Source organism: Hemitrygon akajei, chromosome 22 (genome assembly GCF_048418815.1).
Source record: "Hemitrygon akajei chromosome 22, sHemAka1.3, whole genome shotgun sequence".
In the NCBI taxonomy this organism is placed as follows: domain Eukaryota; kingdom Metazoa; phylum Chordata; class Chondrichthyes; order Myliobatiformes; family Dasyatidae; genus Hemitrygon; species Hemitrygon akajei.
The window spans coordinates 10,839,896-10,852,940 of record NC_133145.1 but is presented as its reverse complement, the minus strand read 5'-3'; the positions used below and the strand labels follow the sequence as shown (position 1 = coordinate 10,852,940).

At 44.0% G+C, this 13,045-nt stretch overlaps 1 protein-coding gene across 1 annotated transcript in view; it reads right to left on the bottom strand.

The window, feature by feature from the left end:
• Positions 1–5,060, bottom strand: part of myo15b (myosin XVB) — a 452,296-nt gene extending 447,236 nt beyond the window's left edge. The window contains exons 1-2 of the mRNA XM_073026589.1: positions 4,719–5,060; positions 532–3,645 (exon numbers count right to left, since the gene is read on the bottom strand). Coding sequence (XP_072882690.1) covers positions 532–3,645; positions 4,719–5,060 — 3,456 coding nt within the window. The remainder of the gene's footprint in view (positions 1–531; positions 3,646–4,718) is intronic.
• Between the last annotated feature and the right edge of the window lie 7,985 nt (positions 5,061–13,045).

The window sequence follows — 13,045 nt, the reverse complement described above, 5'->3', positions numbered from 1 at the left end:
CCAGTTTATGTGCTACACAACTCAATAACTCTGCAACGGGATACTATTGGTGAAACCTTGCTGGGAAATCCGGCTGCCCCGTTACTAGCTGTACCCAGTAGCAATATCAAGACTTAAGTGGAAACTTACACTTGATTACAGACTTCAGGTGGCTGTCAAAAATAACACCTGTAACAAGTGGGAGAGAATAAAGGATGTGAAAGAAGAGAAAGCAATATGGTGCAAAAGAAGAGAGACGGGGAAGAGAAGGTTCATAAGGAAGGAGCTATGAAAGGAGAGGAGAGAGACCTGGAAGAGAGATGAAGCAAAAGGGAGATACAAAGGACAAGAAGAGTGGGAGAGGTGAATGATAAGGGATTAGAATATTGTGAGGAAGGTAATCCAACAGTTATTTACCTCCCCTCACTGTTATTGAGGGAATCTGGCATTTTCAAAAGTGGATAAGTAATTTCTCATTGATTATTTTGTCATTTATTTCAAACTAATGGAAAGTTTGCAATGGATTATGTGGAAGCTCCACTGGATTGGTACCTGTTTTAATGTGAAGTCATTCTCAAGAATATCTTCAGCAGTGTCCTCAGGCTCCCAGTGCCCTGCTCTTCTTTGTGTTCTAACACCCTGCTCTTTGTACACTGTCCATTTGCTCAGATTCTCAATAGTTGGATGAGGGAGCAATGTTTCTGAATCCAACCAAGTCAAGTTCTCGTTACTGAAATGCCTCCTCCCTGCCCAGTGGATTTCCTGCTTGTGGTGAAAATCCTCATCATCACAGGCACACGTGATCTGTCGGTAAGGATCTCTTCTCAATTGGGAAGACGGACATGGATGAGAATCCGACAGGGTGAACTGTCTGTTATCCTGGTCTCTTCTGAGTGGCATGTTCATGGGACCGGTGCAGTTGCCTGTACACAGATAATGAGGATCATTCCTGGTATCTCTTGGTTGTAGATTTGAATCACTGCTCTCTGAAATGGATACTCCAATGTCCCTTTGAGTATGAAACTCATCTCTTAATTCATTCTGTGGCTTTTTTACGACACCCAGGTAGGAGCAGTCTGGCTGGGCTGAGGCTGCAGCTTTGTAGGACTGTGGAGTGTCTGCACGATTCCTTTCAATTCTACAACTGGCTAATACAGTTGCTTTTGACTTGACCAGTTGGTGCACTCGTGGCAGCACAATTGCATACCTGGCATCAGAACCCAGCTTTTCCTCACCTTCAATCTGGCCCTCAGCCTGATGGGATGTATCCTGTCCACTGGCTTCTTCTTTTGGCACACTCTGCATATCAGCAGACACCATTGCTTCAACATCTCCCATACTGTGGGCAGTCTCATCTACCTCTGGTAACCCACAGTCTCCTTCTGCCTCTTCTTTCAATGCTACTTTCCAACTGCGAAGATGGTCACCCCTTCGGGTGCTGAACCCCACTGTGCTGGCAAGGCGAATTGCCATGCGCCTCTTGAAGTTGTTCGGCTTCACCTCTTTGCTCTTCCGTCTCAGGCTAAGTGTCCTGGAAAGCCACGTGGTAGTTCCAATCACATTGGTAACAGTGACCAGCTTGGATCTGGTCTTAAGGACATTGGGAATCTGGCGGCTAATCCATCCAGTGACCCTACGAATGGCGGAAAACCGCCGGCAGGCATTCCCCTTGATCCTGCCCGTTCCAGGTTTGGCTTCCATGCTATTTTCCACATCCGTTGTCTCCACTGTTCTCTGAGTCTTTGGTGAACACTTCCTGATAGATGCCAACTTCACCTTTCCTACCACCTTCGCAATTTTCTTCTTGCGATCCAGAGCCACCTGATGCTGTGCAGATGATTGTTGTTTTTCAGCATCATTGTCTACTGATTCTGAAGAACTACTTTCATTGCTTCTATCTATCTGTGGGCTTTTCACTGAAGCATGACCAGTGAAGGAGCCATCGACTGACAGATCTTGGTGCGATTTGACAGCCTCCTCTGGCAACTGGCACATGTCACTCACTCCTGCAGCTGTTACAAGATGCTGGCTTGATCTTGTTCTGATGTCTCTGCTTTTAGCCTTGAAACAATGGATAAGGTGTGCCTGATGTAAAGGAAGCCTTGCAGGAGGGTCAGGTTGCACAACAGTTAATTTCTCCTGGCTTTTCTCATCATCAGACTGACCTTCCTGTTTTTTGCAAGGCTTTTCTGCACTGCTTCTCTCCACTGCTTTACACATATGAGTGTGATACTTGTGCTGAATGTGAACTTTGGCAAACTTCTCCCTGGTTTTACATTTCTTCTTGACCTGCATTTGGTCCATTCCCTTACTCTGCACCTTAGCTTTGACCTTCATACCCACCATAATCTTCTTTTTCACATCCATTTGTAATGTTCTTCTCTTAAGAATATCATCTGGATATCCAGCCTCACTCTCTTCTGCCTCCCATATCTTCACCTGTTCCTCCTCTTTGGCTACGAGTTCATCATCACTCACCACATTGCTGAGCTCCTGTTTATCTTCTTGTTCCTCCTCATTACTTCCAGCAGTACTCTGGTTAATGGTTGGAACTTGCTGTTTGCTCTTGTTTCCTCTTTCATTAGTTTGTTGACTGTCCTCACCACAACTTCTGCTGTCACCTCCCTCTCTTGCTTTTCTGTCACTCACCACCTCCTTCCCCAGCTCTTCACCAACAGTATCTCCTTCCTCATCTGTACCCTCACTGCCTGTACTGTGGTTGCTAACTTTCTTCTCAACTTCTATCCTGGGAATACCCTTTCTAGAGCTGGGCTTGTCACCCCCTGTGTCAGATGTGGTCCTCTCACTGTCAGTATCCCTGCTATTGGTTATCTCCTCACTAGACCCTTCTGAACTCTCACTGTCCTCATCAGTAGAGTCACTGCTGATCCTCCTTCTACATCTTCCTGTCAGTCTTGTGTTAGAAGCTCCACTTTTGTTTTCACTAGTTTTGGTCTTCCTCCTTTCTCTTAACTCAAGCCCAGGCTTGCTGGCTTTACTGAAGGTCTGGCATTTCTTCCCTTTATTCTCATCCCCTCTCACTTTATTTCCCTTTTCCTTATTCTGCCTGGTTGATGTCTGACAGTTCAGCTTACTGTCAGTTGTTGTGCAGTCGTTTCCTTTTTGTCTCTTATCTGCCTTGTTTGCTTTGCTCTTACTGCGTCCAGATTTCAATATCTCCTCCTCTCTCCTTTTATCATTGCAATTTTTCTCAATAGTTCTAGGTTCCTTTGCACTAGTTTTATGCGTCTCCCTTGCCCTGTCCACCTGTGGTTTCTTTTTTCCTTTTATTTCCTTCGGGTTTGGTTTTCCACCCCCTTCTCCCCCCATTATTTGCTCGCTCTGTCTGGCAGTAGGAGTCAGTCTGCTCCCACTCCCATCGTCCAGTTTACACGTCTGCTCTTTGTTCCTTTCAGACCCTCGCCTTTTCTTTAGCTGACCTGAATGCTTGGTTGCTGACTTCAGCTTTCCTTGGTGAGGGTGGGATGAGGAAGCTCTTTCAGGGCTAGGTTCTGTATTTTGGGGATCCTTTATGGGATCTTTCCTGGAGTTTCTGGTTTTCCCTTGATAATTCTGTTCAATGTTCTGAGCTCGAGTTGATTTCCCCTTGACTGGTGATTTTGACATCTTCACAGAATGACTGCTGTTTTCAGGGCTAAAAGGCATCTAGAAGGGAAACACAAGATGAGAGAGAAATAAGATTTTCTTGGTAGTTAGCAGGTAAGCAATTTGTCTGGGATAAAGTGACTAGTGAAGTACTGCACAGCCACTTTTTTTTTGCACCATCCAGTCTCATACAGGGCACAGTAAAGAAGAATTATCTAGTGAAGAAGAATTTCAGAGTTGTATACTTTGATTATACATGAACCTTTGAAGGTAGCCAATAACAAAGTGGGTAATTACAACTGAACAAGACCCAAAGGATGAGCACGTGTTTAGAGTAGCTCCTCTCCACTCTCTTAACATTAGGAATCCTTTGAGCATCTCTGCCTCCTCATGCTGGCAAACACAGAGCTTTCTATCTCCTAATACTGGGACCTCTGTACTCGCCCATGTGGTAACACTGAATCCTTCCTGGCTCCTAATATTACAGAGTACCAGATTCATAATTGCTTCAAATACTGGAAAACACTAAGTACACTGCAGATGCTGTGGTCAAAGCAACACGTACAACAAGCTGGAGGAACTCAGCAGGTCGCACACCAAACAGTCCTTCCAGGTGAGGCAACACTTGACTTGTGAGTCTGTTGGGGTCATTTATTGCATCCGGTGCTCCCGGTGCGGCCTCCTCCACATCGGCGAGACCCGACGCAGATTGGGGGACCGCTTCGTCGAGCACCTCCGCTCCATCCGCCACAACAGACAGGATCTCCCGGTTGCCACCCACTTCAACTCTGCTTCACATTCCCATTCGGATGTGTTCATACATGGCCTCCTCTACTGCCATGATGAGGCCAAACTCAAGCTGGAGGAGCAACACCTCATATACCGTCTGGGTAGTCTCCAGCCCCTTGGTATGAACATTGAATTCTCCAACTTCCGGTAATTCCCTCCCTCTCCCTTCCCCCATCCCAGTTTCACTCTGCCTCCTCCTCCAGCTGCCTATCACCTCCCTCATGGTTCTGCCTCCTTCTACTACCCATACTGCTTTTCCCTTACATTCCTTCTTCACCTTTCCTGCCTATCCCCTCCCCCACCCCTTGATCTTTCCTCTGATTGGTTTTTCACCTGGCTCCTACCAGCCTACGGCACACTAGTTTTGTGATGTCGAAGTCAATCCTACAGCCACTGCGAATGCAATGCTCTGCTTCTGCTGATCTCTCCAAACAGATATACCTCCTGTGCTCCTTGATGTGGGTTTCCACCGTGCGTCCTGTCTGATCAATAAATGCTGCTCCACATTCATAGAGAATCCTGTAAATGTCCTCCGATCTGAGTCCCAGGTCATAGGGAATCCTGTAAGTGCCATCCGATCTGAGACCCAGGTCATCTTTGACCCACATAAGTTGTGATTTGAGCTCTTCCTTATGGGTCTGTAGACAGTATTTCTTCAGGATCCTGGTGATCCTTCTAGAAACCATGGAAATATTGGGAAGACAGGAGGTAGCAATGGGTTCCTCCTTGTTGTTATGTTTGTTGGTTTTTCTGTCAGAAAATAAATAAATACCACTGAACTAGACATGCCCGGGCATCATCCCTGATGAAGATGGTGGAGTTTATCATCAAAACATCAGTTATAATCGTTACCTGTACCCAGATGAAAGCCTGAGAATAGTTTATTCATCATATACATCTGGAAAGCAGTAGATCCTTTTCCACTGTAGTTTTTGCATTCATGAATAGTGGGGATCACTAGACTCATCCTATTTTCTAACTACAGGGAGCACAGGAGTCTTTTTATTTACTATATTTGAGTGTCCAATTTACGCTACTATCAAAAGGTAGGAAGCGTCCAGAGCTCTGCTTTGTTTTAATACCAGGAAAGTCTGGTTTCTTCTACATCGAGTGATTCCACTTTCATCCATGTTAGGAGACAGGAGAATCCCATTGCTCCTCAATATTAGGACACATTGAGGATCTGATGTCTGGTATTGTAAGTGGCAGAGAGAGAGAGAGAAATTGTTGGCTCTCCTTGTCTGCAGAATCAGGGCCAGAGACTTTTCCAAGCTCTTAATTGACTGGCACTGAACTTTCTTTGTGTCCTAAAATTGGAGAGAACTGAACTCTCTGGCTCCTAAAGTGGGCAGAGTTGACTTTCCCTAAAGTTGCAGAGCAATGGGCTCTGCCCTTCTCCCTATGTTGAGAAGTACATTCTAACAGGTGTGTACACTGGGTTCACCCCATCTCCTGATAAGCAGGGCATTGAGCTCTCTTAAATGGAGAGCACTAGGTTCTTCTTTCCTCTTATACTGAAGAACTAGAAGGTGTCATGCTCTTCCAAAACTGGGAAGCACTGGACTCTAAATATTGGGAAGATCTGGGCTCTCGCACTCCCATCCAATATTTATGAGATTGGATTATAGGGAGGAAATGTGATTTCCACCTCTCCCGATACTCTGGGTCATTACATCTTTTTCCATTTCCCAGTACTGGCGATCACCAGACCCTCCTCATCTCCTAATATTAAATCCAGCCACCCACCTACACAGAGCTCCATATCCCAGTCACCTCCTTTACTTTTTTGCTAACTACTCGAGTCATGGAATGATACAGCAGGGAAACAGGCCCTCTGGCAATTGATTCTCTGCTGACCATCAAGCAGCTACTTACTCTAAATACACATTGATCCCCTCCCCATCTTCTCATCAACTCCCCCAAGAATCTACCACTCACTGACCATGCTAGGGACAACTTATAGTGGCTGAAGCATCTTTGAGACAGGGGAGGGAACCAGAGCATGTGGAGGACACCCACACAATCACAGGGGGAATGTGCAAAATCCACAAAGACAACACTAAAATTCAGGATTGAACTGGGGTCTTCAGCACTGTGTGACACTGGCTCTATTAACTGTACCACTGTGCCACCCTCTGATAAAGGATGTGGTAAAGCATTCATTTCCTCAAAAAAATATAATAAACTCACCAATTGACACAGCAGGGCACTCACTCAGAGAGAAGGGACACATTTCCTTCATTTGAAGGATTGGTTATCTTCTTCCTATTAACAAAAAGGCAGTTTGACAAAAGGATCCTCCACTAGTCTCTGTGATAATGTAGATACATCTCCTTTATATATTCTTATTTACCTGAGAGTCGTAAAATGTTGTTAATTCCAGTAAATGAGCAACACGTTCTAGTTTCTAAATCGATGAAGAGTGGATCTGACTCCCACTGGCCGGCTGAAACACTCCTTTTCACTTGGCCAGGATAGAGATAAGCTCCTGTCCGCTGTTATTTGGGTGACTTATCCACCAGATCCTTGTGAAACTACTGGATGTGTGGCAGCTAGAGTTAAGTGATATTGTAACAATGATGACGCTGAATAATTCAGATTTATTCAAAGGTACACACCCAATTACTCAACATTTGGACAGCACCAAAACTACTCATTCAGCTACTCAGCTAAGGAAATGACAGAAAGAGGTGCTATTTTTGGCAGAACTGATGATTTTGTGAAGTAAATCTAGTTTTCTATAACCATGCTTTGTGTGATTATTTGGAAGTTGGTCATTTGCTGCTATTCACAGTATTCAGATATAAATATTGAAAGGGTCATGTTTCCAGATCAGAATATAATGCTAGTCTTCATTCATAGCTCCCATCATCACTGATATCAGAGCACTAAGATCAAATATTCATTATTGAGAGAAAAAGTCAATGAAACACATGGTGAGGCTTTGCCATTAATATTGCATTGCCCTTTTGTTTAGTAATTGCCTACCATTCAAGAGTTTGGGCTGCCTTTAGCTGTTGAGTAATGCGAGCTTCGGAGAGGCTTAAAAGGGAGCTTATAGAGTGAAACATAGAGTCAAGGAACAAATTCTTATTACACGTTTCAGCACACCAGCGTTAATCCCCAATCAAGCTGAGTAACTCCATCTCAGACACAGAATTCCAGCACACAGCCTGATTACTAGCTGATCAGAGGCAATTCATTCTGCAAACTATATCTCCCACCTAGCTGCCTGAATTGTTGGATCAACTCAGGCCAATCAACTCATTTATCTTTCACACTGAAGAGTGATAAGCAGAGGTATCGCCAGAATCAGAGATGCATAACTGCTCTTTCTGATATATATCAGAAGTTTGGATAGGTATGTGAATGACAGAGGTGAGGAGGGCTATGGCCCTGGTTTCAATGGTTAGGAATGGGGTGAAGGGCCCATTTCTCTGCTGTACTTTTCTATGACAGTAACTGATTTCTCAATATATTTATCTTTGATTGCAAATATGGCTTTATGTTCTTTACATTAACTTAATAAGTATTGTTAAAACTTTACCTATTTGTTAGAAATTGTCGAGGGAGTACAGCAGAAATTATTACTGTGAACTTTTTAAAATAGCTTCCATTGATAGAAATATTTTATCAAATATTTTAATAAAACAGTATGCAGTTTTGTTCATACTGTTGACCAATAATAGAATATGAACTCTTTCAATTGAATTTGCTTTAATCAATTTTAATAACTTTTATGTTTTAATAATATCATTAATTTTTTATAGTTTTTGAATGTTTAAATTTAGAGGCCTTCATAAAAAGTCATAGTGATACCGATAAGATTGGCAGCTGGCTGAGCTTTTTCTTTGTTAAAATGTTTCATGCATTGGACTGGTTCTCCCAGAGTAATGGGGAGCTGGGATCAATGGCAGAGATAATAAACATGAGAAAGTCTGCAGATGCTGGAAATCAAAGGAGCACACTCAAAATGCTGGAGGAACTCCGCAGGTCAGGTAGCATTTATGGACATGAATAAACAGTCAATGTTTCAGGCAGAGACCCTTTTTAAAAAGGTAATCTAGAAGATTTTGGTGAAGCCAGGTGAGTGGGAAAGGTCAAGGGCTTGAGAAGAAGGAATCTGATAGGAGAGGAGAGTGGACCATAGGGGAAAGGGAAGGATGAAGGGACCCAGAGGGAACTGATAGGCAGGTGAGAAGAGGTAAAAGGTCAGAGTGGGGAATAGAAGAAGGGGGAAAGTGAGTATGGGTGATTTTTTTTACTGGAAGAAGAAACTGATATTCATGCCATCAGGTTGGAGGCTACCCAGATGGAATATAAGGTGTTGCTCCTTCACCCTGTGCTGCACTAGACATTGACTGATCCTGAGTTCATTTCTGGCTGGCTTCTTGCATGCCTTCCATCAATGCTGGGTTGAGTGTCGAGCTAGCAACTTGGCCTTGTAAAAAACAGACAAATGCTAAAGGCCTGATGCACCACAAGGCAATGGAGACGAACACAACCTCCACCCTGAGAGTGGTCTCAGCTTGGCACAAGAGGAGGCCATGGACCAACACATCTGAATGGGAACTGGAATTAAAATGTTTGGTCACTGGGAAGTTCTGCTTGTGGCAAATGGAGTGGAGGTGCTCAACAAAGCATCCCAAAATTTACAGCTGGTCTCACCAATGTAGAGGAGGCCACATCAGGACCACCAGCCACAACAGACAACCCTATCAGATTCCCAGCTGAAGTGTTGCTTCACCTGGAAGGACTGTTTAGGGTCCTGAATGGAGGTGAGGGAGGATGTAAATGGGCAAGTGTTGCACTTTGGCCACTTGCAGGGATAAGTGTCGGGAGGGAGATTAGTGGGGAGGGGTGAATAGACAAGGGAATCATGGAGGTAGGGATCTCTGCAGAAAGAGGAGGGGGGAGGTAAAGATATATTTGGTGATAGGATCTCTTTGGAGACAGCAGAAGTTGCGGAGGATGATGTGTTGGATACGGAGGCAGATGGGGTGGTAGGTAAGTACAAGAGGGACTCTATCACTGTTAAGGCAGCGGGAAGATGGGATGATCTCTGATGTCCTGGAACTGAATGCCATGTCCTAGAAACAGATGTGGTAGAGGTGGAGGAATATAAAAAGGGTATAGCATTTTTAATGGAGATATCAAGGGAAGAGGCTAAGATAACCGTGGGAATTAGTAGGTTTATAAAAGATGTTGGATGACAGCTTGTCTCCAGAGATGAAGACAGAGCAAATGAGAAAGTGGAGGGAGGTGTCAGAGATGGACCAAGTGAATTTAAGGACACGATGGAAGTTAGAGCCAAATTTGATAAAATTGATGAGTTTTCTCTTACATGTGCTGGTATGTATGTGATAGTAATGCGAGGTCATCCATAACATCAAAGTCTTCTAAAGTGGAGAATAGAATCCACCTAATGCTTCTCTGCTTATCTTTCATTGTTTGCCTCATAACCCATTCAATCACCAACATTTAATAATAGTACCAACATTGCACAGCCTTGCCTGACTTCTGTCTTAACTTCAAAGCTCAAATTACTGTCCCCAACTGAGCAGGTGAAGCTAGAAACATAGAAAAACGAGGACTTCCGGGTTGAGCATGGAGTGAGTCGGTGCATGTAAGTGTGGCTCCCAATTTTGATTGAAAATCTACCTGTTTATCTTTGTCGTATGCTCAAGGTAACTGAATATTTAACATTGGGAACAACCCGGGACGTTGCTGGACACTGACATGGCAAACAAAATGCACCTTCGAAGAAAAACTCTGGAAAAAGATAGCGAAGCCTTGAGCAAGAAAGCTGATGTTACAGTAATGGCGCCGTTGCACGCTGCTGGACCTGTGCTACCCAATGACTTGGAGAGGCTTCGCTTAGTACTTCTTACTGAGCGGTGCATTCTGCCCTAAAAAGAGAACTTGAAGATGCTTTGTCACCAGTGAATGCTGCCATGGAACAAATTATGTCTTATTACAAGTCACACGACGAACGCATTTGTGAGGTTGAAGATGGCCTGAATGATTGTAGTGACCAACTGGCGAGTGCTGAAGCCGCCATTGCAGCACTGCAGAGCGAAACCGCATTTCTGAAGGGGAAACTAGATTACCTCAAAAATCGGTCATAGAGATCCAATTTGAGAGTGGTTGGCATTCCTGAAAATTTGGAAGGTTCGGACTCTGTTAAATTTATGACCGAGTTTTTTGATGAAGTGCTGGGGACAAATTTCTTCCCAAGGCTTCTCGTACTTTTGCGCACTCACTGAGTTGGGCCTAAACCATCCAGTGTCTTTGAAGCCAAGCAAACAAGACCAAGAACATTCCTGGTTCTCTTTCACTTCTTTCAAGATAAGCAACGCATCATCAATAGACGGAAGCAGGAGCTGTATTTCCACAGACATCGCCTGTTTTTTCATGAAGATTTTAGTGCGGAGCTGGGGACAAAAGGAGCAGCTTTCAAGGAGGTGAAATCCCTGCTTTACGGGAAAGGGGTCAGGTTCGGTCCTGCCCGACTCCAGGTCATCCATGAAGGTAAAAAACATTATCTCGATACACCAGAGGCAGCCAATGAGTTTTACCATTCGCGTTGGGGAGAAGAAGAACCAGAAGAGCAATTACGTTTTTTTAGGCTATTCACGCAGCATTGAAGAGTCCTCCTGCTGAGGCAAACTGTTAATTTTCGCAATTCACTTCTTTGTTCATTTTTTCCAGTTTAATTTGTGGAACGCAATCGGGTCGAACTGCTATGCAGTGGAATCTAATGAACAAAAACTTTCAACCAGCAAAATGTAAATATTTGGGATTTGTATCTCTGGCGTTTAGTTTCCTAGTTTTTTGTGTTTTTAATGCTTTGCTTGACCCGTGTTATCTTTAGCCTATATATATATATATATATTAAAGGTAGAATAAGTGTTGGTATAAATTCTGAGGAGGGGAGCCACCCTAGATCAGATTGAAGGTTTGGTTGTATGGGGAACGCTTTGACAGTTTTTTGTTTGGTAATGCCTGCGATCATCCTCAGTTGGGGAGGTAGATCTAGGTCTAGAGGGTTAATTGTTTTTTCTTGTTTGTGTAAAGGGGTGGGGGGAATGTTTTGGGGGATTACCATGGCAGTTTATTCTTTTGTGTGTTACGGATTGGCCAGACTTTCTTTTCATTGTGCGTTATTGTGTGCAGCTTGTGCCCTCGCACTGTTTTGGATTGTGGGCCCTGTGTGTCTTTTGATACGGTTATCATGGATGCTGCAGATGGAGGCCACCCTGTGAGGTTTATTTCTTGGAATGTAAAGGGGCTCAATGGTCCTGTTAAAAGAGCTAAAGTTTTCTCTCATCTGAAACAATTAAAAGCAGATATACTATTTCTACAGGAGACACATTTAAGAGTGGAAGACCATAATAGACTCCGTAAAGCATGGATTAGTCAGGTTTTTTTATTCCAGATTTAATAGTAGGTCCAGGCGGGTGGCAATATTAATCACCAAAAGAATGCAGTTTACACCATCTGATGTAATCAGTGACCCTAATGGTCGCTTTATTATAGTTTCTGAATCTCTCTTTCAGATACCTGTCATTTTGGTAAATATTTATGCCCCTAATTGGGACGACGTCCACTTTGCAAATAAGGTTTTGTCATTAATACCTAACCTGAATACACACCAGCTGATCTTTTCAGGAGATCTAAACTGTGCTATTGACCCACTGCTTGATAGGTCTAGCTCTAGAGGAACATCTTCTGGTATGGCAAAGGCCTTCTTGATGTTAATGAAACAAAATGGTTATATAGATCCTTGGAGATATTTGAATTCATCAGTTAGGCAATTCTCTTTCTTTTCTCATGTTCACCACTCCTATTCCAGGCTAGACTATTTCTTTATAGATAGCTCCTTGATATCAATGAATAGACAAATTGAGTACACTGCGTTACATCTGATCACTCGCCCGTGAAACTGGACCTATATTTTCCTTTAAACATTAGAGAACAGCCTCTGTGGAGACTTAATACCGTTTTGCTTTCCAACAAGAAATTTTGTAGTTATATATCAGCTAACATTGACACATTCTTCGAGACTAACAAAACTGAGTTGGTATCGTGATACAAACACAACGCTGGAAGAACTCATCAGGTCAGGCAGCATCCGTGAGAAAAGAGTAGCCAACGTTTCGGGCCGAGACCCTTCATCAGGAATGGGGGGGAAGAGAGGACCGAAGCCCAGTAATAGAGATAGGGGAGGGGTTAGGGCCTAGAGGTGCCAGGTGGAAAACCAATCAGAGGAAAGATAGAGGGGGGAGGGAGAGGGGATAAGCATGAAAGAACTGTAGAGATAAAGAAGCAGAAAGTTGAAAGGGGAGACAGGCAGAGAGGGACCTGGGATAGGGGAAGGGGGAGGGGGAGAGAATTACCGGAAATTGGAGAATTCAATGTTCATACCACCAGGCTGGAATCTACCCAGATGGTAGATGAGGTGTTGCTCCTCCAACCTGAGTTTGGCCTCATCATGGCAGTAGAGGAGGCCATGTATGGACATATCTAGATGGGAATGAGAGGCAGAGTTGAAGTGGGTGGCAACTGGGAGATCCTGTCTGTTGTGACGGACAGAGCGGAGGTGCTGGACGAAGTGGTCCCCCAATCTGCGTCGGGTCTCGCCGATGTAGAGGAGGCCACACCGGGAGCA